The 25,323-nt window shown below is 39.7% G+C and overlaps 1 protein-coding gene across 1 annotated transcript in view; it reads right to left on the bottom strand.

Annotated features, from left to right (window-relative positions):
* The window catches only part of vps50 (VPS50 EARP/GARPII complex subunit), a 208,962-nt gene that overhangs the window by 18,514 nt on the left and 165,125 nt on the right, over positions 1 to 25,323 (bottom strand). The window contains exons 23-25 of the mRNA XM_034161518.1: positions 10,438 to 10,586; positions 6,451 to 6,547; positions 5,008 to 5,166 (exon numbers count right to left, since the gene is read on the bottom strand). Of these exons, the coding sequence (XP_034017409.1) occupies positions 5,008 to 5,166; positions 6,451 to 6,547; positions 10,438 to 10,586 (405 nt within the window). The remainder of the gene's footprint in view (positions 1 to 5,007; positions 5,167 to 6,450; positions 6,548 to 10,437; positions 10,587 to 25,323) is intronic.

Genomic DNA, 25,323 nt, shown 5'->3' with positions numbered 1-25,323 from the left:
TATCAGTGGTACAGTACTTGTAGTGGTAGACTTCGCGTCAATTAGTGCGCCTGAATCACGCACGCTTCATATGCAAATAGCCATAATGTTGTTAAAGCACATTTTAAAGCTTCATAATACCATGAAACCATGGTACATTTGCCCACAGTTATCATACCGTCCAAATCTCATACTGGCCCATGCCTAGAAACAATGAACCCACATTATATTTGCTGCTCAAACTACCTCAAGATTTTTTTCCTTAATAAAGAGAGCAGCAGAATCACACCACATTGTGCAGTGGGTACTTTTGCCTTCTGCCTTAGAAGTCTGCAGCAGTTCCTCATTAACATCAACAACCCACGATTGGCCAAAGCACTCAGCAATAGTGCAAAAGGTTCTGCCTATGCAGAAATGACTGACATCATTTGAGGAGACAAGGTTGATCAATTTGAACCATTTACTGCACTTCTGCTTTATGTAATCTAGTCATATTTTTCCCTCTAACCATGTCCTATTTATAGCATTATTTTTGAAATAAAAACATTTTTCTAAAAATAAATATATAGGAGGTCTGTTAGAAAAGTATCGGACCTTTTTATTTTTTGCAAAAACCTGATGGATTTGAATCAGATGTACTTGCATGAGCCAACCTTGAACCTTCGTGCGCATGTGTGAACTTTTTCACGCATTTCACTTTTTCACGAACTTTTTCAAGTTTTTCACGCCTGTTGATTGCGTCATTTCCTGGTAAGCAGCCTTTGTGTGGGACGTGTGCTGTACATTTAAAGACGTCCGCACAATGGTGGAGAGCGAGCCACGCTCCGGTCGGCCATCAACATGCTGAAATGACCAGATCATTTCCAAAGTGAACGCTGTGGTGATGCGGGACCGTTGTGTGACTGTCTGAGAAATTGCAGAAGAGGTGGACATCAGCACTTTTTCGGTACATTCCACTGTAGAAGATTTCCACTGTAGAAGACAGAAGATTTGACCATGAAAAGAGTGGCTGTGAAATTCATGCTGCTTCTGATGGCGGAGCAAAAGCACCTCCGTGTTGAAGTCTCACAGGACATGTTGTAACATGCCCACCTCTTCCACAATTTCTCGGATAGTCACATGACTGAAAAGTCACCGAAAGCCGTCTGAATCATCCAAATGGTTTCCACCTGGCTGTCGCCCAGTTTCTGGCAAAATTTGACGTGGCGCTGCTCCAGTCGTTCCGTCTTTTTCCTTGAAATGAAAATCCGCCGAGCGCACTGCACACGTCCTCACACAAAGGCTGCTTACCAGAAAATGATGCAATCAACAGGCATGAAAAAGTTCACGCATGCGCACGAAGGTTCAAGGTTTGCTCATGCAAGCACACGTGATTCAAATCCATCAGGTTTTTGAAAAAAAAAAAAAAAAAAAGGTCCGATACTTTTCTAACAGACCTCGTAAATAAATAAAATTTGGTCATTAGAAAGTATTTTGCCAAAAATATGTCTGTAATCAGGGCTGAGTTATAATATATACACAAGCTAACATGGAAGGACAAACCCATTCACCCATTCATAATTGTCACTGTCCAAGCCCTACGCTGTTCCTATCATAAGGAACTGCCCATAAAGAAAGCCAGAATACAACGACGGTCAACCTACGTGGTACATTTTTAACCAAAACCTGAACAACTGCAGCAACATTTTAAACAGGAAAACAGTTTGTCTCTCCAAAAAATAAACAGTCTTTGTGAAGACCCTTCCTCTGTTTTACACAGCCACTCTTGGTTTCTGGATTGGGACAGGGGGATCCTGCTCCACTGAGCAGTACATTTTAATTATATATCAACTGTGTGGAAAATAAATTATGATTCATATCAAGCCCTGTTTTATATGATAGAGTATGGGGAAATAAATCAAACATTTTTCCTCCACAGGTTCTGTGATTCATCAGTCTAGATTGGACAGACACAAAATCCTGCTGTAGCGTTGTACATCATTAATTATTTGGCCCAATACAGTTTCTTAATCCCTTTGAAAAACTGTTATAGCTTATAAAAATTCTACCTTTCTACATAATTTGTACTTGCTGCCCTCTCTGAAACATACAATTATGGTCAATATTTGGCAATTATGATATTATGTCACTGTTCAAATTATAGTGCACAGGAAAAATTCATAATTGTGATAAATATGCCCCAAGAGAAGGCTGTGGTTTTCTGATGCTTGTTAGTAAATATGTGCCTGATATATTACATCAGACTACATTTTAGGTTTTAAAAAAAAATTAGTGGCACTGATTATATGGTAGACCCGAGAATATAAAGTAACCCATTCACAAATAGTCTCACCATAGTTTCTTACTTAAACATTTAGTCAACAATGTCATTCGGAGTCTCCTGTATTTCATTACCACTTTATATGCAAATCAGTGCTGATGTTGAATGTCAGTGATCAATAAGAATTCATGAATAAAATATTTTCCTGGACTCTCTTGTGTGCAGTATAACAAAATGTAGCACACTATTTGCAATCAGCGCCCATAAAGCATTCAGTGTGCGTCGTGTGTGACTGACAAGCAGGAAGAGACCGCCGTTAGCATGCGATGAGGACAGACACGTCCACGCTGTCCATCACACGTACCCCTGTGACACAGTGAGGCGTTGAAACCCGAGCGGGGACAGAGTTTTGCCCTCAGGCGATTTTACTCATAAGCTAAATGAGCGAGGATTAACTCCAGAGCTGCTGGAGCCTGACAAAGATTCACAAGTTATTCAGGAGTTTAAAGCTCAGCTTCAGTTCTTCCTTCATTAGCGGCAAACCTTTGCTGTGACTGGATGTTGGGATTTCGGTAACATCTGTGTGTCTTAACCGACAGCTTTGCAGGACATGCTCATGCATATATGGGGGATTTGTGGTGGCGCAGTGCCAGTCTGCTCACGACTTGACACTGCAGCGAGGCCTTAACCGTCATCAAGACCTTTCTGTCTCTGAACGTCAGAGGCAAGAAAACTAGTGCCATATGCCCTTTCCACCCCCTCTTACATGCAAAATGCATGATGGGACAGGTGGGCGGCATGCATATCAATACACATTTGGTGGAAATTTTATATTCCAAAAATACCTCTGGGACTGGGAGAACTAAAACTTCTTTAGCAAGGATGAAACTTTTGCAAGATTTTGCCTCTATCTCTATCAGCAGCCTGCTTGCATAGTAACTCACGCGCATCTCATCAAATAACTATATCAAGGGTCCTCGAGTGAATTGATCCTCACAAGGAACAAGAAGTAACTTCAGTCTACTAGACTAATGTGGAAGAAGCTTATATTTTATGTACATGACACAGGAATAACACACAATAGTGTATACTTCAGAAAAGCCTTGACCTGTATCCTGTAAAATGCAGTGAGTGAACAGATATGTAGATGAGTCTGTTTAATCCAGTTTGTCAACATGATAACTAAAAAAACAACAAATATGATATGTAATGAGTATAAGATCAAATCTCAATCAAAGATGAATCCCACAGATGTATCTGCCACCTGTTGGATGTTTAGTGGATGCTGGCTTGATGATGGATTAGGAGCAGGTGTGGCTGTCAGTGAATGAAATAGACTGTTACCACGCAGAAAATTACAAAGACAAACTAACCATTACCTTTGGATTTGGAGACAACAAACAGGATAATAATCAGTGGATGATGTATATTATCGTAAAGCCACAAGATATTCACCAAAAACAATTCTGGACTAAAAATAATGGTTTTTTTGCACAGTGTTGTGCAAAAAAACCATCCCACTCATTCGTGTATTATAGCTGACTTTAATGTACTGGTGCAGTTACAGATAATTTAAAAAAGCCGAGTGTATTTGTTTCTGAAAAAGAGTTACATTCGGGCCAATTCTAGATTTTTCCTAATGATTAAAAAAGATAAACCAAAATTATACAGAATATTATAATTGCAAACAGTAATTTTGTGGTATAAATTATGCTAAATCTTTATATCATCTCTGTGAAATGAACTGAAGCTGCTGTAATGATACATTTGACATTTGAATAGAAGCCCAATATAAGCCAAAAACATTAAATATGCAACAGTCATTAATTCACATTTGGTTTGAAAATACTGTCATATGTTAATATTACACATACACACATACTGAACAAAAATATAACTGCAACACTTTTCTTTTTGCTCCCATTTTTTCATTAGCTGAACTCAAAGATCTAAAACATTAACTCTATACACAAAACACCCATTTCTCTCAAATACCACTCACAAATCTGTCTAAATCTGTGTTAGTGAGCACTTCTCCTTTGCTAGGTTTCTGTGTAGGCTCTCAGTTGTCCAGGTGGTTTCCATAGTAGAGAAGTTTGAATCTTCGACTGGACTGGGTTGCTTGACGTGAGGATATTTCGCTTCAAATCACAGAAGCTTCCTCAGCTAAAATTCTTGCTCTGGTAGTCTGACTTCTGTCTTGACTCTTTGCTAAGATAATCCATCCCACCTCGCAGGTGTGGTATAACAAGATGCTGATTAGACAGCATGATTATTGCACAGATGCTCCTTAGACCGGCCACAATAAAAGGCCACTCTAAAATGTCCAGTTTTATCACACACCATAATGCTACAGATGTTGCACATTTTGAGGGAGTGTGCAATTGGCATGCTGACTGCAGGAATGTTGTGAATACTTATGTATGTGTGATTTTTTTTTGTTTGTTTGTTTGTGTTTTTTATTTTTATTAAATTTGCAAAAATCTCTAGAAAACTTTTTTCACATTGTCATTATGGGGTATTGTGTGTAGAATTTTGAGGGAAAAATGTATTTCATCCATTTTGAAATAAGGCTGTAAGAGAAAATGTGGAAAAAGTGAAGCGTTACAAATACTTTCTGGATGCACACTGTGTGTGTGTGTGTGTGTGTATATATATATAAATATATATATATATATATATATATATATATAGGTTATGTGAGTGTATTTATGAACCAGTCATGTGCAGCATCAGTTGTCAGCGACACATTCATGATGTATCATTACCTTTAACAGCACGTCCACATACACATTGTGCTGTGACATTATCTCCCTGATGTCCCACTTAACTCCAACCATCAAGAGCAACATTTGTTCGTAGTCAATAGCCTTGGCCGCAACAATCCAGTATATCGGTTTTCTCAGTTCACTGGCTGTCGACACCGTCTGAAAACAAAACGGGAGGCACACATATGTGCATGCGTTCGTGAACAGTCAGCAGACACGACAGGGCTTTAGGCAGACATACGCGTATAACTAGAGCTTCCCCCGAAGAATCTGAATGTAACATCAAGACTGCAAAACAGAACAGTGCGTTATCATTTCAATGGGACAAATCACAGGCTCTGACATTTATTTGGTGTTTGGTGCCTGTAAGTGAACATTTATAATGTCAACCTCCTGTAGTTATGAGTGACAGACAATTTTCCTCTTTGCTGATCGAGAAAAGGAATGAATGCTGGTTTACGGCTACAGTCAGTTGTCTAAACAAATCAAACTCATGCTTAAAAATGAAGGCCAGTGAATGCCACCAGAACATTAATTTTTTTCAATAGCGCAGACAATTCAAGATTGTGTTCACATATTAGAATGTGTGTTGAAACACGGAAATCAGGTGGAAATCAGGTGGAAATCAGTGAAGATTTACCAGTCTAACAAAAAATATTTTGTCAGAGTAAGGCAATTTAAAAAATGCCTTGCGCAATGAAAAAATACTTTGCCTATGTAACAACAAAAGTGCCTATGTAACAAAAAAAAACCCCCAAAAAAATAACGCTTTGCCGTTGTACAGTAATAAAGAGAGTTACATATATGAAAGCTAGAGGGCAGACTCACACCTGGCCATGTGTCCGCAAGGAGCCTGCTGTGCCATTACCAAAGAGGGCAAAACAGCTGTGTGTCTTGGGTTTTTATTTTTATGTTTTCTTCTTTTTTTTTTTCTTTCTGGCTTTCTGACCTCCACATTCACTCAACACACACGCTGTAGGCACGGCAGCATTACATTAGCGGTATAGGGAGTGTGCACTCTAGCTTTCATATATGTAACTCTATGATGGTAATGGGAAAAAACAAGATCTGCCTATGCAACAAAAAATGCATCTCCTTTGTAATGGCAAAAATGCTTTGCCCATGTAAAGAAAAACAATTTCACCCAAAATCATCAAAACCACAAAATGTTTGAAACACTTCATTTCTGCACATGAAACCTTGTCTGATTGCTGGTAAGCTACCCTTCTGACTGCAGACTCTATCTTTACAATATGGAGCGGAGTACCAATGAGTGTCTGTATCAATAAGGTTCATTGGTATGGATACAAACACTGATTAAAAAAAAAAAAAATTCATAATGACAACCAGCTCTAGTCTTACATCAACACTCAGGTTTTAGCCTTCAAAGCCCAAAGTAGGCTTTGGAACCACTGACAACATTAACCAGTGTATTAAGAGTACCTGAGAATAAAACTGTTGCAGGAAAGGCTTCTTGGCTGCAGGCATCATGGTGTCCAGGTGGGACTGAAGAGCCTCAAACTGTTGAGCCAGAAATACACTGGGAACAAAAGAAGGGAAACATTTAACTCCAGGCAGGGCACGCAATGACTAACATATTTCAGTGTCAAAAATAACAACTACGGTTCATTTTAAGGCCCAGTCACACAGCACTTTACGAAGGGCGAAGAACCCCTAACGAAACAAGAAATCTGGACTTTTGTTGGCATTGTTTAACCTTTGTGCAGCTTCGTTCCTGCAGCTGGCGCTTCTTCAGGATTTTTAAACTGTTTAAAAATTTGCACGAAGGGCAATGAAAACCTCAATTTATCCATGTTTCGTTTTGCTGTTGTTCTTGACGGTTTTTAATAGTTTCTTTAGTTTTTGAAACGCTATTGTTTAGTTTGACTTCGTTCGATCAGCTGAATGTTTTCACACAGCACAGAAGCCGGGTTCAAGAGCGCTGAGGCTGCTGCTGCATTCATGTACCGTCGGAAATTACTTGGCAAACCCAGCCTGTTTGCTTGAATTTTTTTATCTGGGTGAGGGATCAGCTTCAATGGGCTCAGGCACCTTATATAGGCCAGAATTAAGCCATTACAATGTAAACATGACAAATAATTACCTTTTTAGAGGGCTCCAAATGCTTTCTGCAGCTCATTAGGCGCACGCACGGCTGAATCTGGAGCGGTCGCCTGTGATTCAGGAAGCGATTAGAGCCATTTTCAATGGCCAATTTGCAGAGAAAATGATTAATCTGACACAAAATAATTATTTTTGTATACACAGTGTCCAGCACAGAGCATGTGGCAGGCGGAAGAACAAAGAACAGCGTCCAGCTGGGATCACAGTGGGTGGGATCATCACAGCGATGGGCGTGCAAGTGCGTGAGTCACGCTCATGTCAGGGGGCCTTAACAGCATTAACAGTCTCGGCAGAAACACTACTTCTATCTACTTTTTTAAATCAGTTGTCAAAAGTACAACTGATAAACTGCAACCTTTACAGATGCAAATTTGGTGCCTCCAAACACAGTAAACTGTAGATCTATAAACGGTGCATTTTCCCCCTCAAAGTGCTGAACACCTACTTCCATTTAAAATCCCTGAAACGGTGATCATTTTACTCTGTATGTTCCTGACTTGCAAATCCTTATATATAATCGAATACAAGGTGAGGTATCGATGTACAACACTTAGAAACTCTGACAAAATAAAGAACTTCTGATGTTTAGGAGAGGTGATGGTCTAGTGGTTAAAGCATTGGGCTTGAGACTTCAAATCCCAACCTGACCGGAAAATCACTAAGGGCCCTTGGGCAAGGTCTTTAATCCCCTATTGCTCCCGATGTGTAGTGAGTACCTTGTATAGCAGCACCCTCCCATCGGGGTGAATGTGAGGCATTAGTGTGTAAAGCGCTTTGAGCGTCTGATGCAGATGGAAAAGTGCGATATAAATGCAGTCCATTTATGGTTCCACATCTTTGAATTACAGTCCATCACAGTAAACAAAGTGTCATGAAGAAAATTAAAGTTGTGTTTGGCACTAAACTGTGAACTTTGCATGGAGGAACCACACTCAGCAAGAGAATGCACAAAAAAAAAGCCAATTTAATGCTACATACTCTTGCTAGAGGGACTGAAAACTACTAACAAGGCCATCTGAAGTACAATGTAATGGCCCTAAAAGACCAGGTCAGCTGTTTCAGTCAGCAGGAGAAAGTTTGTTGCACATTTGTTGCACAAGATTTAGATGAATAAATGCCCATTCGTTTTTCCATCCATCTATTATTACACACTTGAGGTCTGGTTGCAGCAGCAGACTGAGTACTCTAAACAGTCCCGGGATGAATTAATGGCTGAAATACTCCATAGTTATTGGCAGAATATGATTAATTTATAATTTAAAAAAAAAGCCACTTTTACAGCCATTTCTCTTTTGCCAAGTCAGAAAATGGACACTTGAACTTTTCCAAGTCCGTGAATATGTTTGCACTTTATTTACATCCGTTTTTAAGAAATATAAGCATTATGGTACTATCGAGTACCTCTGTCTGGTGTAAGCAGTTCTCAAAAACAGAGTGACCATGCTAGAAGGAGACTTGTGAAAGAAGCCACCAAGACAATCATGACAACTCTGATGGGAGTATAGTTTTCTGTTAGCTGTGATGGGAGAAATGGTATATCGCAACATTTTCCATTACGCATGACCCATTTTGTGACCTTGTACCGCTGCTTCACGGTAGAGTGGAACAAAAAAGGATTTAAATACAAGACGGCACATCAAATCTAGGCTCGAGTCTTCCATATACCTTCTGGCCAACTCCAGCTCCAGCACATCCTGCCTGACTTGACCTTTGTATTACTGAAGCCCACTTCCATGACAACACAATGTCCTGCTTTCAACAACTGTATTTTGGTGAAAATAAGTGGAAACCAATTAGCTTCAGCTCATCACTGCATGGTTCATATAATTTCAACCAAACAACTCCAATGTGGATTTTCAGTATTAACCACAATACCTCTTCCTTAAGACAGCATCTGTGCTTCTGCCAAATGTTCAAGTCCAACATTAAATACCATTGTAAGCCCACAAATGAGCATCATGCACATTTGTTTTCCTTCACACGTATGAGAAAAAAAAAAAAAACAGACTGAGGTTGGTGCAAACAGCTTGTGTTTACTGTGATGATATGGTCCAATGTTTTTCTAAAAATATATAAAACAAGCACGCTGCAGTTCACACTTTTCAGATCACATTTGTGCAAATACAAGTGAACAGCAGCTTCGGTGCATCAGTGCATCATTGGTTTTTCTATTTTAAGATATGAGGTGTGAATATCTTTCCCAAGTTGCTGATTAAAATGGCACATGATAAAGTCAGATGTTAACACTGTAAGACTATTTGAAGCCCGGCCATGTTTCCTGTGTTGCTCACACCAGAGAACAATTGCGCTGAAAATAAACCTGGCACCCCCCCAACCCCCATCAGAGAACCTGCCCAGTGCAAACGTCAGCAAAGAAATGTCTTCCTCTTTGTTTAAATGTCAGCCAGTCAAATTAAAACCTCCTTGATACAGCCGCTTTAATGTGATCAAAACACTGATGAACATTACCGCCAAATTGCAGCACAGTGCCAGGACACAGGTGTCATATGTGTTTGGTTCAGACAGCAGGAAATAGGTTTTCTCTCCACCAGATATTAAAAACTGTTACATTTTAAGGCCTTGGTTCATTCAGGCAACTGCTAGTCCTTGACTGGCTGAACACACCTGAATAAGTTAATTAGCTTTCGGCAGAGCGGGAGATTGGAATAATATCCAGGTTGGGCTGTCCCTGAGAACCAGGGTTGGAAACCACCTGGGAGTTGTTGCATGTTTTACCGTAATATGGTACTGGAACCACATGTTTTACTCTTTTCTATGAGGGGATGATGAAAAACGACCGTGGATACATCCTGCCATCAAAATAAGGACAGTTTAGGACAGTTGCAGATGTACCCAGGTTTTAGCATCACAAAACATGATGATACATTCAAGCACCATTACACAAACCACAGCAATGGCAATAATGTTGACAGTGAAATATTCCCCTCAAGCGCCAGCGGGAGTTGGGGGGTGCACAGACAGAAACCACCAGATGAATACCCAAGAGAGGTGTTGGTCAATGGACCCATTCAGGGATGCAGCAGGGGACCCTTCAGCCAACATACCCCTCCAGGGCACAAATCACCACCAGGCGGCCATAAAGATGGCACATACCCAACAATGATTGCTGGAGAGCAAAGCCCCTCATCCTTCCCAAAAGCCCTGGCACCAAGTCCCCACCCCATGAGGGCACTGGAGGTACAGAGAAGTGATGCAACCCCACCCCTAATCCAGACCGCCAACTGGGACACAGGTTCACCCATTGCAAGGTATCAAGTCAGCACCAGCCCCCCTCAGCAGACTTACAGAGACTCAGTCGCCACTACCCTCTGTGCCAGACCGTAAAGAGTCTCACTGTTTGTGAGGACTACCAGCTGGCTGAGATGAGGACTGGGGACCTTCTCCTTTCTGTCCTCTGCTTGGCTGTGGACGCCCGCATTTTCTCCAAGTGCATCCTGGAAGACACACAAACCAGTGGTTAAGTTAGCACTAGCTAATTCAATCACTTATGTATGAATTACTGCCTTTATTATAGCGCAACAGCACACATTTCAGGTTGGGTCTATTTTTAATAACAACATGAGGCTTGACCTTTAGTGGCTCCCCCACTTTCATCTCTCCCTGCACCATAAACAGCCTCTTTACACAAAAAAGAGGGGGAAAACCATTTCTAGATGTGTCTCTGCTACAGTCGCATGTCAGGATTCTTTACACAGACGTAGAAGCATTGATCACACTGTGAAAATTAAAGTTTCAAAAAGATAGAAAGAAAAAGAAAACGCTATATGCATTAGAGCTAGGACTTAACGTAACCACTTCCCCACTTCTGAGGCAAAGCGTCCACACATTTTTAGATGCACTGCCACCTTTTGTAGCCTGTGTCAACCTCAGCACAATGTTCACCTGTTTGGGATGACATGCCAACTGTACTAATAATGAGCAGAGTTGGCGGCGAGTACCTGCTTCATCATTATGTTTATTACTTTAATAGACATCTGAATACCATTACCATAATTTACTACTATTGTTGCCCTTCACGACGCAGAATATTTTATTTTATTTTGGGGATAAACATGTCTGACGCTTAGAAACACAGCCAGCACTTCACTGTAATGGATACAAACACAATGTGCTTCTTCAAATTGTACCATGTAAATGTGGTTAAAAAGACCTAAAAGGTTATTTATTTCCATATGTAATTAAAGTAAAAGGGACACTCAGAGAGTGCACGGACCTTTTTAACACAGATTCATGCAAAAAAAATGTTTTCTTTTTAATGATTCAGTGATAGAAAATATGGTTCAGGAGTAAAGCAGAGCTGTGTCATGGCCCCTACGCTTTTCATCATCTTCATGGCCACAATCCTCCATCTCATTAAAGTCAAGGGACCACTATTAATTGGCGACATGTACAGAACAGACAGAAAGGTCTTCAACCTGAGCCAACAGCACCAAGAAGAAAAATCACCACCACTTCGCTGTTGGACTCTCAGTAAGCTATCAACACCAAAATGTCACAGATGAGATGGCTGCCAAATAACTGCACTGTGTACAATGATATCAAATCTGAACAAAGTGGGGTTTTACGAGATGCTGTCATTTGTGTAAAAACGCACTTAAAATGGACAAAATATTGAAGGGACTCTGGCTCCATGAGAGGTGTTGGTCAATGGACCCATTCAGGGATGCAGCAGGGGACCCTTAACAGAGTGGAGAAGTGGTTACGCAACATATAAATAAATAAACAAACAAAAAACACTTACACTGCACAGTAAATTCACCCCAATGCATATGACAAGAGATGCAATCAATTCATAAATGTTTAATGAAAAAAGAAAGCTTACATTTACATGTCTCACAGTTCTAGCACCTGATGGCAGCTCTCTGCTGCTCATAGATTAAAGGTTCTGCCTGTAAAACTCAACCCTCTATATTACAATAGACAAGAGGCCTCTGTGTATGTGCATGTGTGTTTGGCTTCGATCACGGAGAAACTGGGGAGAGCTGACATTTGCTGTTTGGTATGCTTATGTATTTTGGGTCAAGGATGAACACTGCAAAAACAGAAAGTTGATAGGACTAATATTTTTAGAGAAATTGGTGATATTGGCTAACAACAGTGAACAATGGATATTGTGCTGCAATGCACCATGGGAGTTCATGGTTTTGGGATTTTAAATGTTATTGTGGTTCATATTAGTTTATAATTGTTAGTATTATTGATTTAGTGGGTTTTTGTAGTTCAATTGGTTTAGTCAGTTTAGTTGAGTCTCATGTTGTCATTACCATGAGTGAGTTAAGTGTCATGTCGCTGTTACCACAAGTGAAGAGTCGTGTGTTTGACATATTCCGCCACCATTTCTGTTTGTGAATGTGCAAATGGACACAATTCGTCTCAGCTCTGTGTAAGTGCGTGTGTGCATGCAACTTTGATTACGGAGAAACTGGGGAGAGCTACAAAAGACTTTCGGACTTCGAAGTGGGCCACAGTGTTATAAATTTTGGGAATGGCAGCATTAAACCAAAGTGACATAACTTCAATGCTTCAAAAGTAAACTAATGCAATGTGCCTGCTGCAACAAAAATTATACTTCAGTAGAGACTGTGTGTGTTTATGTGTGTGTGTGTGGTGGTGGTGGGGGGGGGGGGGGGGGGTCAAGATGAGGGATGAGGCCGATCTTTCCAAATGGCCTGATTTATCGTGAAGAAGTCTTACTACATTGGACTGATTTACATTCTGCAGCTGCTGAAGATATTTAGAACTTTCAGCCCAAGTTGGAGTTTCTTTGCTCTTCTAGTGAGATAAATTGTGAAACTGCTGTTGACACTGATAAATGCTCTTACACATACTAAGTGTTTATCTGTTCTGATCAAAATTGAAGACATTTTCTTGTATTCATAACTGCTTTAAGTAGCAACTGAACTCTCATAAGATGCTTGAAGTCATGCTACATACTCATGAGATTGACAGGGTTAGACTTAAGGACTTAAAAAGCACTGTTAAACCCCTTCAGCTGAATTCTTTGTTGGGTTTTATGACAACCACAGGAATTATTTCTGCAACAAAAATATACTTCTGTATCCAAGCATGGAAAATATAAAGTAAAATGCTCTGAAACAGCATTCATCACATTTTCTCAGGCAGCTGTGCGCTCATACGCTGAATAACACAATATTTCAGAATAGGCCAGAGGCTGCTTCCTTAATGAGTTTTGATGCAAGCAAAATCAGTTATTCTAAGTCACAGAATGACAAACAGGTGTCATTTCATTTCTCAAACATAAACAAATCCCCAACCGTGTACTAAATGCTGCGTTTACACGTAACGATGACAAGTCACGAATGCAACGAAGTATACATTGTTGGTCGCTGATCACAAATGTGATGATTCGGGGCAGAGGCGTCAGGTGTCCTCAGGAACTGCTGCAACCTGTTACCATGTGTTACAATTAACGGCATGTGTTGTTGGCGAATTATCAGGAACCATTATGCACAGTCAAGAATAATGTTCCGTGCTGTAGCGTGCTGTTCCGCGCTATTGCGTGTAACAGTGCATCGTTACGTTCTGTCACACTGTGAATGAGATGAATTGTGTTCCCCCCCCCCCCCCCCGACACACACACACACACACACATATTCATCCTACCATCAGCTGCTGAGCAATTCAGATTGCTCCAGTTTGCTCCTCAAAATATAGATTAATCCACAGCATAAGAACTTTGTGATTGCATGCTTAGTTGGGCTCTGTGCCATGGAGTGACACAGAGAGAAGGAGGAGGCGGAGAGAGCCAGATGTGTGGCTTCACGCAGCGCTCATCTCGCTCATTTTCCCAAACATCAGGCACAGCAGCAGCAGTAGGTGGAACACCTACAGGAGTGCGCTGAGGAACACTGGAACAAGACTTTTAGCCGACTTGGCGTCACTGTCCTTCTGCATACTGCAGCAATGAAACTGAATGCGGCGCAGCAGGGTTTAACTGTGCGCACATCAGAGAAGAACGCTGTCACACTCTATTAAGGATCACCACTAATCAAGACAGATCAACACGCTCAGCTGCAACCTCCACGACATGAGGCGAAATGAGGGTGGTGCGTGACATTCATGGAAGATTTTTTTGACAGGCAAAAACATGCTTCACGTTAAGAATGTCAGGAATGTGCCAAGAATTATGCAAATATGACATTCATAACGCGTCTCACCTATGTGTAAATGCAGCATTAACGAGAAACTTCCCACCAAACTCACGACCCACAAACAATCTGGGACCTCAAGTTCGGAAAAATGCAAGAAAAGAGGTGCCAGAACTGAACACATGCTGCTTTCTCTGTGGAGCTCACTGATTACTGCCACAGTATTAGTCTCTCACATGCAAGCGCACGTGCGTACACACACACACACACACACACACACACACACACACACACACGCTTTACCGTGTGTCGACGTATGTGTCAAAGCGATATGGAAAAACCCGGAAAACATGTTCAAGGCACAATCCATACTGGTAGACCAAGGAAGACATCAAAGCGTCAAGACAGAAAACTTAAAGCAATATGTCTCAAAAATCAAAAATGCACAACAAAACAAATGAGGAACGAATGGGAGGAAACTGAAGTCAACGTCTGTGACCGAACTGTAAGAAACCGCCTAAAGGAAATGGGATTTACATACAGAAAAGCTAAACGAAAGCCATCAACACCTAAACAGAAAAAACAAGGTTACAATGGGCTAAGGAAAAGCAATCGTGGACTGTGGATGACTGGATGAAAGTCATATTCAGCGATGAATCTCGAATCTGCACTGGGCAAGGTGATGATGCTGGAACGTTTGTTTGGTGCCGTTCCAATGAGATTTATAAAGATGACTGACTGAAGAGAACATGTAAATTTCCACAGTCATTGATGATATGGGGCTGCATGTCAGGTAAAGGCACTGGGGAGATGGCTGTCATTACATCATCAATAAATGCACAAGTTTACGTTGATGTTTTGGACACTTTTCTTATCCCATCAATTGAAAGGATGTTTGGGGATGATATCATTTTTCAAGATGATAATGCATCTTGCCATAGAGCAAAAACTGTGAAAACATTCCTTGCAAAAAGACACATAGGGTCAATGTCATGGCCTGCAAATAGTCCGGATCTTAATCCAATTGGAAATCTTTGGTGGAAGTTGAAGAAAATGGTCCATGACAAGGCTCCAACCTGCAAAGCTGATCTGGCAACAGCAATCAGAGAAAGTTGGAGCCAGATTGATGAAGAGTACTGTTTGTCACTCATTAAGTCCATGCCTCAGAGACTGCAAGCTGTTATAAAAGCCAGAGGTGGTGCAACAAAATACTAGTGATGTGTTGGAGCGTTCTTTTGTTTTTCATGATTCCATAATTTTTTCCTCAGAATTGAGTGATTCCATATTTTTTTCCCTCTGCTTGGTCTAAAAAAGTAACTGTCACTGACTGCCACAATTTTTTTCCTGATTTCTTATAGTGTTTCTTAAAGCCAGAAAGTTGCCATTTGAAATGACTTTAATTTTGTAGAAAAAAAGCAGATCACAGACATGACACAAAACTGAACAACTGAATGAACATCCTCCGAGGCCGGTGATTCCATAATTATTGCCAGGGGTTGTACACTTGCAACCCTGTTTTTTGACATACAAGTCGAACCAGAGGATAAGTCGCAGGACCTCCCAAACTACCTACTTGAAAAAAAAAATACTTTAAATGGACTTATAGTCTCAAAAAATAAGGTAATAACAGATTTAATACATTTAGAAACCTGTTCACAAAACAACTTTATCTTATCATAAGGACTCCCAAAGACCACTAAAGGGTTCTAGAGAAGACTTTCCTCTTCTCACCAATCCCAAAGATGATTTTACGAAAGAATGGAAAGAAATCTTAAAGGCCCAGTCACACGGCACTTAAAGGGCAACGAAGTCCTAACGAAACAAGAAATATGGACTTTCATTGGCATCGTTTAACCTTCGTTCAGCTTCATTCCTGCAGCTGGCGCTTTGTCTGGATTTTTAAACTGTCGAAAAATTTGAACGAAGGGCAACGAAAACCTCAATTCGTCCGTATTTTGTTTTGTTGTCGTTCTGGACCTTTTTTATCGTTTGCTTAGTTTTTGTAACGTTAGTGTTTAGTTTTACTTCGTTCAACCAGCTGAATGTTTTCACACAGTGTGATCGGTGCTGCTGCCGCTAAGTTCATGTACTGTCGGAAATTACAGGGCAAACTCAGCCTGTTTGCTTGAATTTTTTTTTTTTATCTTAGTGGGGGCTCTGCTTTACTGGGCTCAGGCACCTTATATAGGACAGAATTAATCGTGTGGATACAATTAATTATTTTGCCACAAGTAATTGCTGAATTTGAAACAACAAAAAAGTTATGTAATTTCCGACGGTACTGAGTGTGCATATTATTTTTGCCTTGGGAAGACTTCCTCAGGAAAAGTGAGGTTCCAGCAGCATTGTATAGCAGCACACAGGGTAAGAAGCACATGGATTATCAAAAGTGAAAGTAAAAAAAGAAAAACAGTTTGCAAACATAAATATAAAAATAAATACCAGACATACTGATCAATACTGGTTTACTGGCTACTACCTGTTCCTCTCATTCCTGACCTCTGTCTTCCTGTTACTCCTCCAACCCCAAGTGAGGAGTTGCAAGTATGGAAGTATTGGAAGTTTGGTAGTATTGATGCCCATTACAAGGTAGATTGCCAGCAGCAGCCATTTCAACAGTTGTTTGTGATTTTTTTGCCTTAGTAACTATGGAGACTTCTTGATATTCCTAAATCTTCACAGATGCATGAGCATGTGTGGGGCTACTTTTAGTCTTAAGATGTTTTGTGCACACACCCCCGGTATGCAATGAAAAACATATGACAAAGAACTCATTAAAATAAAATGCATTCTTCTCTTTTGCGATCAAATTATCCAAAATGATGAAGCAGATGAAAAGTCATAGCAATCTCTGTATTTGATTCCAATTCTAGAACAAATAAATAACTGAATAACATAAAAGTATTTTGCAATAATGGCGCCACAACATGGAAAAGCAGCCATTAATGAAGTTGCATAGACTCACAAAACAATGCCTGGGGCTTGGAAAAAAGTTGTCATTGCCTCAGCTCCAAACTATGAAGGGTGTTCTAGCGAGATGAGGCTGTAATTTCATCTACATTCTCTGTTAACTGCCTCATAAACTCTTATTTATTATGCCTTCTTTAAAAAAAAAAAAAAACCCTCCATGACACAACCTTACAGGAGCACACTGACTGGTAGATCGAAGTATTTCGATCTACCAGTTTGAAAGTAAGTCATACAATTATGCAAATGACAATCAGCACACTGGTAGCAGGAGGCCTTCACTGATAAGACAATCATTTCTGACTGCATTAATACCTTAAACACATATAGAATAATTTGTTGACAAAATTAAGGCCACATTATAAAACATGAACAGGAAGCTTCCCTCTGTACAACCACCTATAACAGCCAAGTGGCCTGTGTGTGTGCGTGCGTGTGGGCGTGCGTGCATGCGTGGGTATGCCTTCAATCATGCAAAATCCAGAGACAGCTGACAATTTCCATTTGGTATATTTATGTATTTTCGGTCAAGGATGTACACTACAAAAACGGAAAGTTGATAGGACATATATTTTTTGGAGAAACTAGCAATTTTATCTAACCAGTAAACAATGAACATTGTGCTGCAGTGCACCATGGGAGTTCGGGGATTTGGGGTTTTAAATGCTGTTATTATGGTTCATGTTAGTTTAACAGTGTTGTTAGTGTTATTGATTTATTGTACATACATGAGAACCAGGAGGCCTACCTACCTATGGTGCATACTGCATGCCTATTTCGGGCATGTCCGCCTACACATTGCAATTTGTAGAGTGCAAAATTTCAGTGCAAACCTGGTTGCTGAGCACAAAGAGGCTGCATTAAATTTCATTAATCATGGGTATGTTGTAGGAATTACAGAAACTCAGCCAATCACAGTGGCACCTGCCACAGCTTTTACACAGCAACACCTAGCAACTGCAAAGGATCAGAATCAAGTTTATTGCCAAGTAAGTTTTCACATACAAGAAATTTGCTCTGGGGTTTGGTGCACAACAATAAACATAAGTGCACTGCAAAAATGTCAGGAGCAAAAGTAAAAAATATAGGTTTACCTAAAAAAATAAAGACAACTATGAGTATCATACAGATGTCTGTCAAGATGAGCTAATAATCATCATCCATGTGGATTCCAAAGTAGAAAATTAGATGATATTCAGGTTTTTATTGCAGTCACAGAAGTCTTGAATTTCACACTGATACATTACCATCACAAACAAGAAAGTAAAGTTGCAGTCTATGTCATGACTCGTGTAATCTAACCAAGAGGTGCTACAACCCCTGGCAATAATTATGGAATCACCAGCATCGGAGGATGTTCATTCAGTTGTTTAATTTTGTAGACAAAAAGCAGATCACAGACATCACACAAAACTAAAGTCATTTCAAATGGCAACTTTCTGGCTTTAAGAAACACTATAAGAAATCAGGAAAAAAAAATTATGGCAGTCAGTAACGGTTACTTTTTTTAGACCAAGCAGAGGGAAAAAAAATATGGACTCACTCAATTCTGAGAAATAAATTATGGAATCACCCTGTAAATTTTCATCCCCAAAATTAACACCTGCATCAAATCAGATCTGCTCGTTAGTCTGCATCTAAAAAGGAGTGATCACACCTTGGAGAGCTGTTGCACCAAGTGGACTGACATGAATCATGGCTCCAACACGAGAGATGTCAATTGAAACAAAGGAGAGGATTATCAAACTCTTAAAAGAGGGTAAATCATCACGCAATGTTGCAAAAGATGTTGGTTGTTCACAGTCAGCTGTGTCTAAACTCTGGACCAAATTCAGACAACATGGGAAGGTTGTTAAAGGCAAACATACTGGTAGACCAAGGAAGACATCAAAGCGTCAAGACAGAAAACTTAAAGCAATATGCACAACAAAACAAATGAGGAACGAATGGGAGAAAACTGGAGTCAACGTCTGTGACCGAACTGTAAGAAACCTCCTAAAGGAAATGGGATTTACATACAGAAAAGCTAAACGAAAGCCATCATTAACACCTAAACAGAAAAAAACAAGGTTACAATGGGCTAAGGAAAAGCAATCGTGGACTGTGGATGACTGGATGAAAGTCATATTCAGTGATGAATCTCGAATCTGCATTGGGCAAGGTGATGATGCTGGAACTTTTGTTTGGTGCCGTTCCAATGAGATTTATAAAGATGACTGCCTGAAGAGAACATGTAAATTTCCACAGTCATTGATGATATGGGGCTGCATGTCAGGTAAAGGCACTGGGGAGATGGCTGTCATTACATCATCAATAAATGCACAAGTTTACGTTGATATTTTGGACACTTTTTTATCCCATCAATTGAAAGGATGTTTGGGGATGATGAAATCATTTTTCAAGATGATAATGCATCTTGCCATAGAGCAAAAACTGTGAAAGCATTCCTTGCAAAAAGACACATAGGGTCAATGCCATGGCCTGCAAATAGTCCGGATCTTAATCCAATTAAAAATCTTTGGTGGAAGTTGAAGAAAATGGTCCATGACAAGGCTCCAACCTGCAAAGCTGATCTGGCAACAGCAATCAGAGAAAGTTGGAGCCAGATTGATGAAGAGTACTGTTTGTCACTCATTAAGTCCATGCCTCAGAGCCTGCAAGTTGTTATAAAAGCCAGAGGTGGTGCAACAAAATACTAGTGATGTGTTGGGTTCTTTTGTTTTTCATGATTCCATAATTTATTCCTCAGAATTGAATGAGTCCATATTTTTTTCCCTCTGCTTGGTCTAAAAAAGTAACCGTTACTGACTGCCACAATTTTTTTCCTGATTTCTTATAGTGTTTCTTAAAGCCAGAAAGTTGCCATTTGAAATGACTTTAGTTTTGTGTCATGTCTGTGATCTGCTTCTTTTCTACAAAATTAAACAACTGAATGAACATCCTCCAAGGCCGGTGATTCCATAATTTTTGCCAGGGGTTGTATATAAAGAGAAAATAGTAGTGGGCATTGAACAGAACTCTGAGGTAAACTCTCAATGTCTTACATATATCCACTCAATATTAATATATGGGCTGGAAAAAAAAATCTAAAACCCCTGGTGAAGATTCCATTTATTGTGGTAATGAAAAGGAGAGAAAAGTGGGTGTCTGGATGTTCCTCAAAATCTAGGATGTAACAAAATGCAGAGAAATGTAGGAAAAGAACAATTCTTTGCCTTGTGAGCTCACATCTGTTAATTATCTGTCTAGCATTCGTGCTCAGACAGAAGTGTCCCTCGAATTAATGAACCATTTAAAGACCTTTTTGCTTTGTTATGAGTAATGACACTAAAGCTTCACTTTAACAAAGAGTTTCTCTTTTCCGCAGTTTCTTTTAATGCAGATTACACTGCTTCAGAATACCCCAGGCATACAAAAAGATGGTAATACACTTGCAACATGTCTTTTGGTTCGTAAGGACATTCACACCCTAATTCACTCACCTTGATTTGCTTTACACCTGGTGTCCACATATTTACCATGATTATCTAGAGATTTTAGATGTGAACCTCTTAGATAATATACAGATTTAAATGTTTTAAATGTAAATGCCATGGACAGTGCTATGAATTCTCACACTAATGATTTATCCTCATAAAGTAAACAACATACAGGTGTATTTTCATGAAATGTGTAGTAAAGCTTATTTCTATGTCAAATTCTCATTTGACATAGAAATAAGCTTTACGAGGCCCCGGGAAAGACCCAGGACACGCTGGAGGGACTACGTCTCTCGGCTGGCTTGGAAACGCCTTGGGGTTCCCCCGGAGGAGCTGGGCGAGGTGTGTGTAGATCGGGTGGTCTGGGCGGCTTTGCTTGAGCTGCTGCACCGCGACCCAACTCCGGATAAAGCGGAAGAAAATGGATGGATGGATCTATGTCAAATATATTTCACGTACATCACTTGACATAAATACATACATATATATATATACTAGGCATGTGGAGATTAATCAATACAAATCGATATCTAGATACAAACGTGCGTGATCAGAGTACATCGATTCATTCAGTGTGCACAGGTTGAATCGCGTTGCATCGCTCGCTGCCTGCATCAATTTTTTTTCCGATGGACATTGAATGCACCACTGACGGAAGCCAGAAAGCTTAATGATTTCGTTATTGGTCCTTCAGTTTGGGACAGCAGTTTTTGAGAGTGTTTGTCGGGAAATGATCATTTCTCTATGTTGATTGTAGACTGCTGCGGGTGTGTTTAAAGCTTGAAGCAACGAAGCAGCGCTTCGACTCGCTGTTCGCTGGCTCTTTGCTTCGCTGGTTTTCAGAAGCGGCAGGTCTGCAATGTCATCATTAACCACTCTTTAAGCCATTTAAAGATGTTAATTGTGAGTCAGTTTTGTGTGGATTAAAGTCAGGAACTGGGACTCTGGTCCTGTTTTGTGGGCAAGAAACGTCCAACGTTTCACATCGGCGTTTTATGCGACTGTTCTCTGGCGTGAGCACCAGCTGTGCGAAAACTGAAGTTGTCCATCAGATAAAGGAAATAATAATAACAATAACAATATCCTCTGTTTTGTGGGACTAAGGTTGCAGTGTCAAAGATTTCGGTCTGAATAACTTCAGAGCAAATCGCGGTTTTAAATCAAATGACACCTCTTTCCAAATGTTATAAAACAAACAAACTACAACAGACTAAACCAGTTTTTTTTCCCCCAAAATGGGACGTCCTCCGTACTTTATGTCATGTTCATCTTGATGTGCAGCCGGCAGTAAGAGCTCAGCTCAGAAGCTATGGAGTTACATTTGTGTCATTAATATCTGAAAAGAAATGCTTTTGACAAAAACTACAGATTTTGTTTATTTCCATTTCTGTCCAGAGATCAAGGATCCATCATGTACATCAAGGATCCAGTGACCATCTACAGATTTTATTGATTTTTATTTATGTCCAGAAATCAATGATACAGTGACCAATTTCATATTTATTTACTTTAAGACTCAATAAAATGTTGTTGACATAGAAAACCTGTAAACCCTACTTTTAGTACACAGAAAATTCACGAGCGGTATTGATAAGGGAATCGATAAATAATCGGCTTGATAAGCAGAACCGATAATGGCACTGATATTGATAAAATATTATCAATAACCATCATTAATCGTATTGAACCAAATTGTATCGCATCACATTGTGAGGAATTGAATCACCATCAAATACATATCAAATCACATCAAATCGGGAACAGTGGTGAATCGTATTGTCATGTATCGTAATGTATCGCTGTATGTATCGTATCGCTGGTAGTGTATCAACATGCGTATCGAATCACTGTCAGTGATGAGATTCACATGCCTAATATATACATTTAGACACTTGGGTTTTTAACCCACCCAGGAGCAAAGATATGTAAAAATAAGTGAAATGGAAACCATTCTGGACTCATCTTTGATTCTGACAAAGCCACAAGGATGATTTTTGACGACTGTTAGTATGTGATTCTACACAAACTTTATAAACCTATCTTGAAATTTTCAGGCTGTTACAATTTTTTTGTTGTTTTTAGATGAATGCAAAGATGCATGTTACAAATCAATCCCAAAGAAAATAAATGAAATAGATTATCCATTATTCAGAAAACATTTAAAAGAATCTGTACTATAATTATTTTTAAGCCTTATCCCACCAAGGCCTTCTGGGCCAAGTCTCAACTGTGTCTCTGTTTGCCAAAAGCCAGTAGCTGAAAAAATGCAGATATGGAAACATTGGGAACATTTAATTCAACAACCCTGAGGAGCAAATTCTGGTTTAATTCTGAAATATATTAAAGCCAAAACAGTTTCCCATGTGGATTTATAGTGAATGAAGACATCAAGCATCAAAGCTGAAGAACTTAAATACCCATGTGTAATTATTAAAAACTAATCCCTGTTATTCCCAATAAAATAAATAAAAATGGCTAAAAATAAATGTTCAAAGAGGCATATCGAAAGATCAACAAAGCTTTGAACATCGAAAAATGGGGGTACAGCAACAGACTGATTGATAACGATCGACCCTCACAGGTTTTCTTGAAATGAACCAAAGTGCCAGAGATATTACAACCCCTGGCAAAAATTATGGAATCACCGGCCTCGGAGGATGTTCATTCAGTTGTTTAATTTTGTAGAAGAAAAGCAGATCACAGACATGATACAAAACTAAAGTCATTTCAAATGGCAACTTTCTGGCTTTAAGAAACACTATAAGAAATCAGGAAAAAAAATTGTGGCAGTCGGTAACGGTTACTTTTTTAGACCAAGCAGGGGGGGAAAAAAAAAATATGGAATCACTCACTTCTGAGGAAAAAATGATGGAATCATGAAAAACAAAAGAACGCTCCAACACATCACTAGTATTTTGTTGCACCACCTCTGGCTTTTACAACAGCTTGGACCATTTTCTTCAACTTCCACCAAAGATTTTCAATTGGATTAAGATCCGGACTATTTGCAGGCCATGACATTGCCCCTATGTGTCTTTTTGCAAGGAATATTTTCACAGTTCTTGCTCTATGGCAAGATGCATTATCATCTTGAAAAATGATTTCATCATCCCCAAACATCCTTTCAATTGATGGGATAAGAAAAGTGTCCAAAATATCAACGTAAACTTGTGCATTTATTGATGATGTAATGACAGCCATCTCCCCAGTGCCTTTACCTGACATGCAGCCCCATATCATCAATGACTGTGGAAATTTACATGTTCTCTTCAGGCAGTCATCTTTATAAATCTCATTGGAACAGCACCAAACAAAAGTTCCAGCATCATCACCTTGCCCAATGCAGATTTGAGATTCATCACTGAATATGACTTTCATCCAGTCATCCACAGTCCACGATTGCTTTTCCTTAGCCCATTGTAATCTTGTTGTTTTCTGTTTAGGTGTTAATGATGGCTTTCGTTTAGCTTTTCTGTATGTAAATCCCATTTCCTTTAGGCGGTTTCTTACAGTTCGGTCACAGACGTTGACTCCAGTTTCCTCCAGTTTCCTCCCATTCGTTCCTCATTTGTTTTGTTGTGCATTTTCGATTTTTGAGACATATTGCTTTAAGTTTTCTGTCTTGACGCTTTGATGTCTTCCTTGGTCTACCAGTATGTTTGCCTTTAACAACCTTCCCATGTTGTTTGTATTTGGTCCAGAGTTTAGACACAGCTGATTGTGAACAACCAACATCTTTTGCAACATTGCGTGATGATTTACCCTCTTTTAAGAGTTTGATAACCCTCTCCATGTTTCAATTGACATCTCTCATGTTGGAGCCATGATTCATGTTCATGATTTAGTTTTGGGGATGAAAATTTACAGGGTGATTCCATAATTTATTCCTCAGAATTGAGTGAGTCCATATTTTTTTCCCTCTGCTTGGTCTAAAAAAGTAACCATTACTGACTGCCACAATTATTTTTCCTGATTTCTTATAGTGTTTCTTAAATCCAGAAAGTTGCCATTTGAAATGACTTTAGTTTTGTGTCATGTCTGTGATCTGCTTTTTTCTACAAAATTAAACAACTGAATGAACATCCTCTGAGGCCGGTGATTCCATAATTATTGCCAGGGGTTGTATGTGAGTTCTAACTAGGACAGACAGTCATGAAGTGCAACATGTACCAGCTTTCACTTCCAATTTTGTTTTGAACCTTCTTTAACAATGTTTTTTCCTGAACCCAAACCCCCAATTGTCTCTCATAACCAGGATGCCGCAGTGAGAAACAGGAGAAACATTCAGCAACGGGTATCACCGGTTTGATCTGGCTCTCAGTCTTCCTAAAGTGTTGTCAGCCACATCTTTGCTGGATGTCTACTTTATTTTTGGGTTTTTGCTGCACATCCACTGGGTGATTTCTTGTGAGCAACTCAGTTTAGTGTTGCAGCTTGAGGTATTTCTGAAGCCTTATCTGTCAGCAGCAGCGGACACCTGTGGAGGAACTGGAGCTCTCTCACCATACCAAACCTACTGGATAAATCACTGAGCTGTGCAGAATACTATCTACTCTATACAGTCTGGTCCATAAATAATTGGACAGTGATACAATTTTGCCAGTGTACATCACCAC

This window comes from Thalassophryne amazonica, chromosome 20, assembly GCF_902500255.1.
Source record: "Thalassophryne amazonica chromosome 20, fThaAma1.1, whole genome shotgun sequence".
NCBI classification, from domain to species: Eukaryota; Metazoa; Chordata; class Actinopteri; order Batrachoidiformes; family Batrachoididae; genus Thalassophryne; species Thalassophryne amazonica.
Note: the sequence above shows the minus strand (reverse complement) of the source record. Positions and strands in the feature narration are given on the sequence as shown.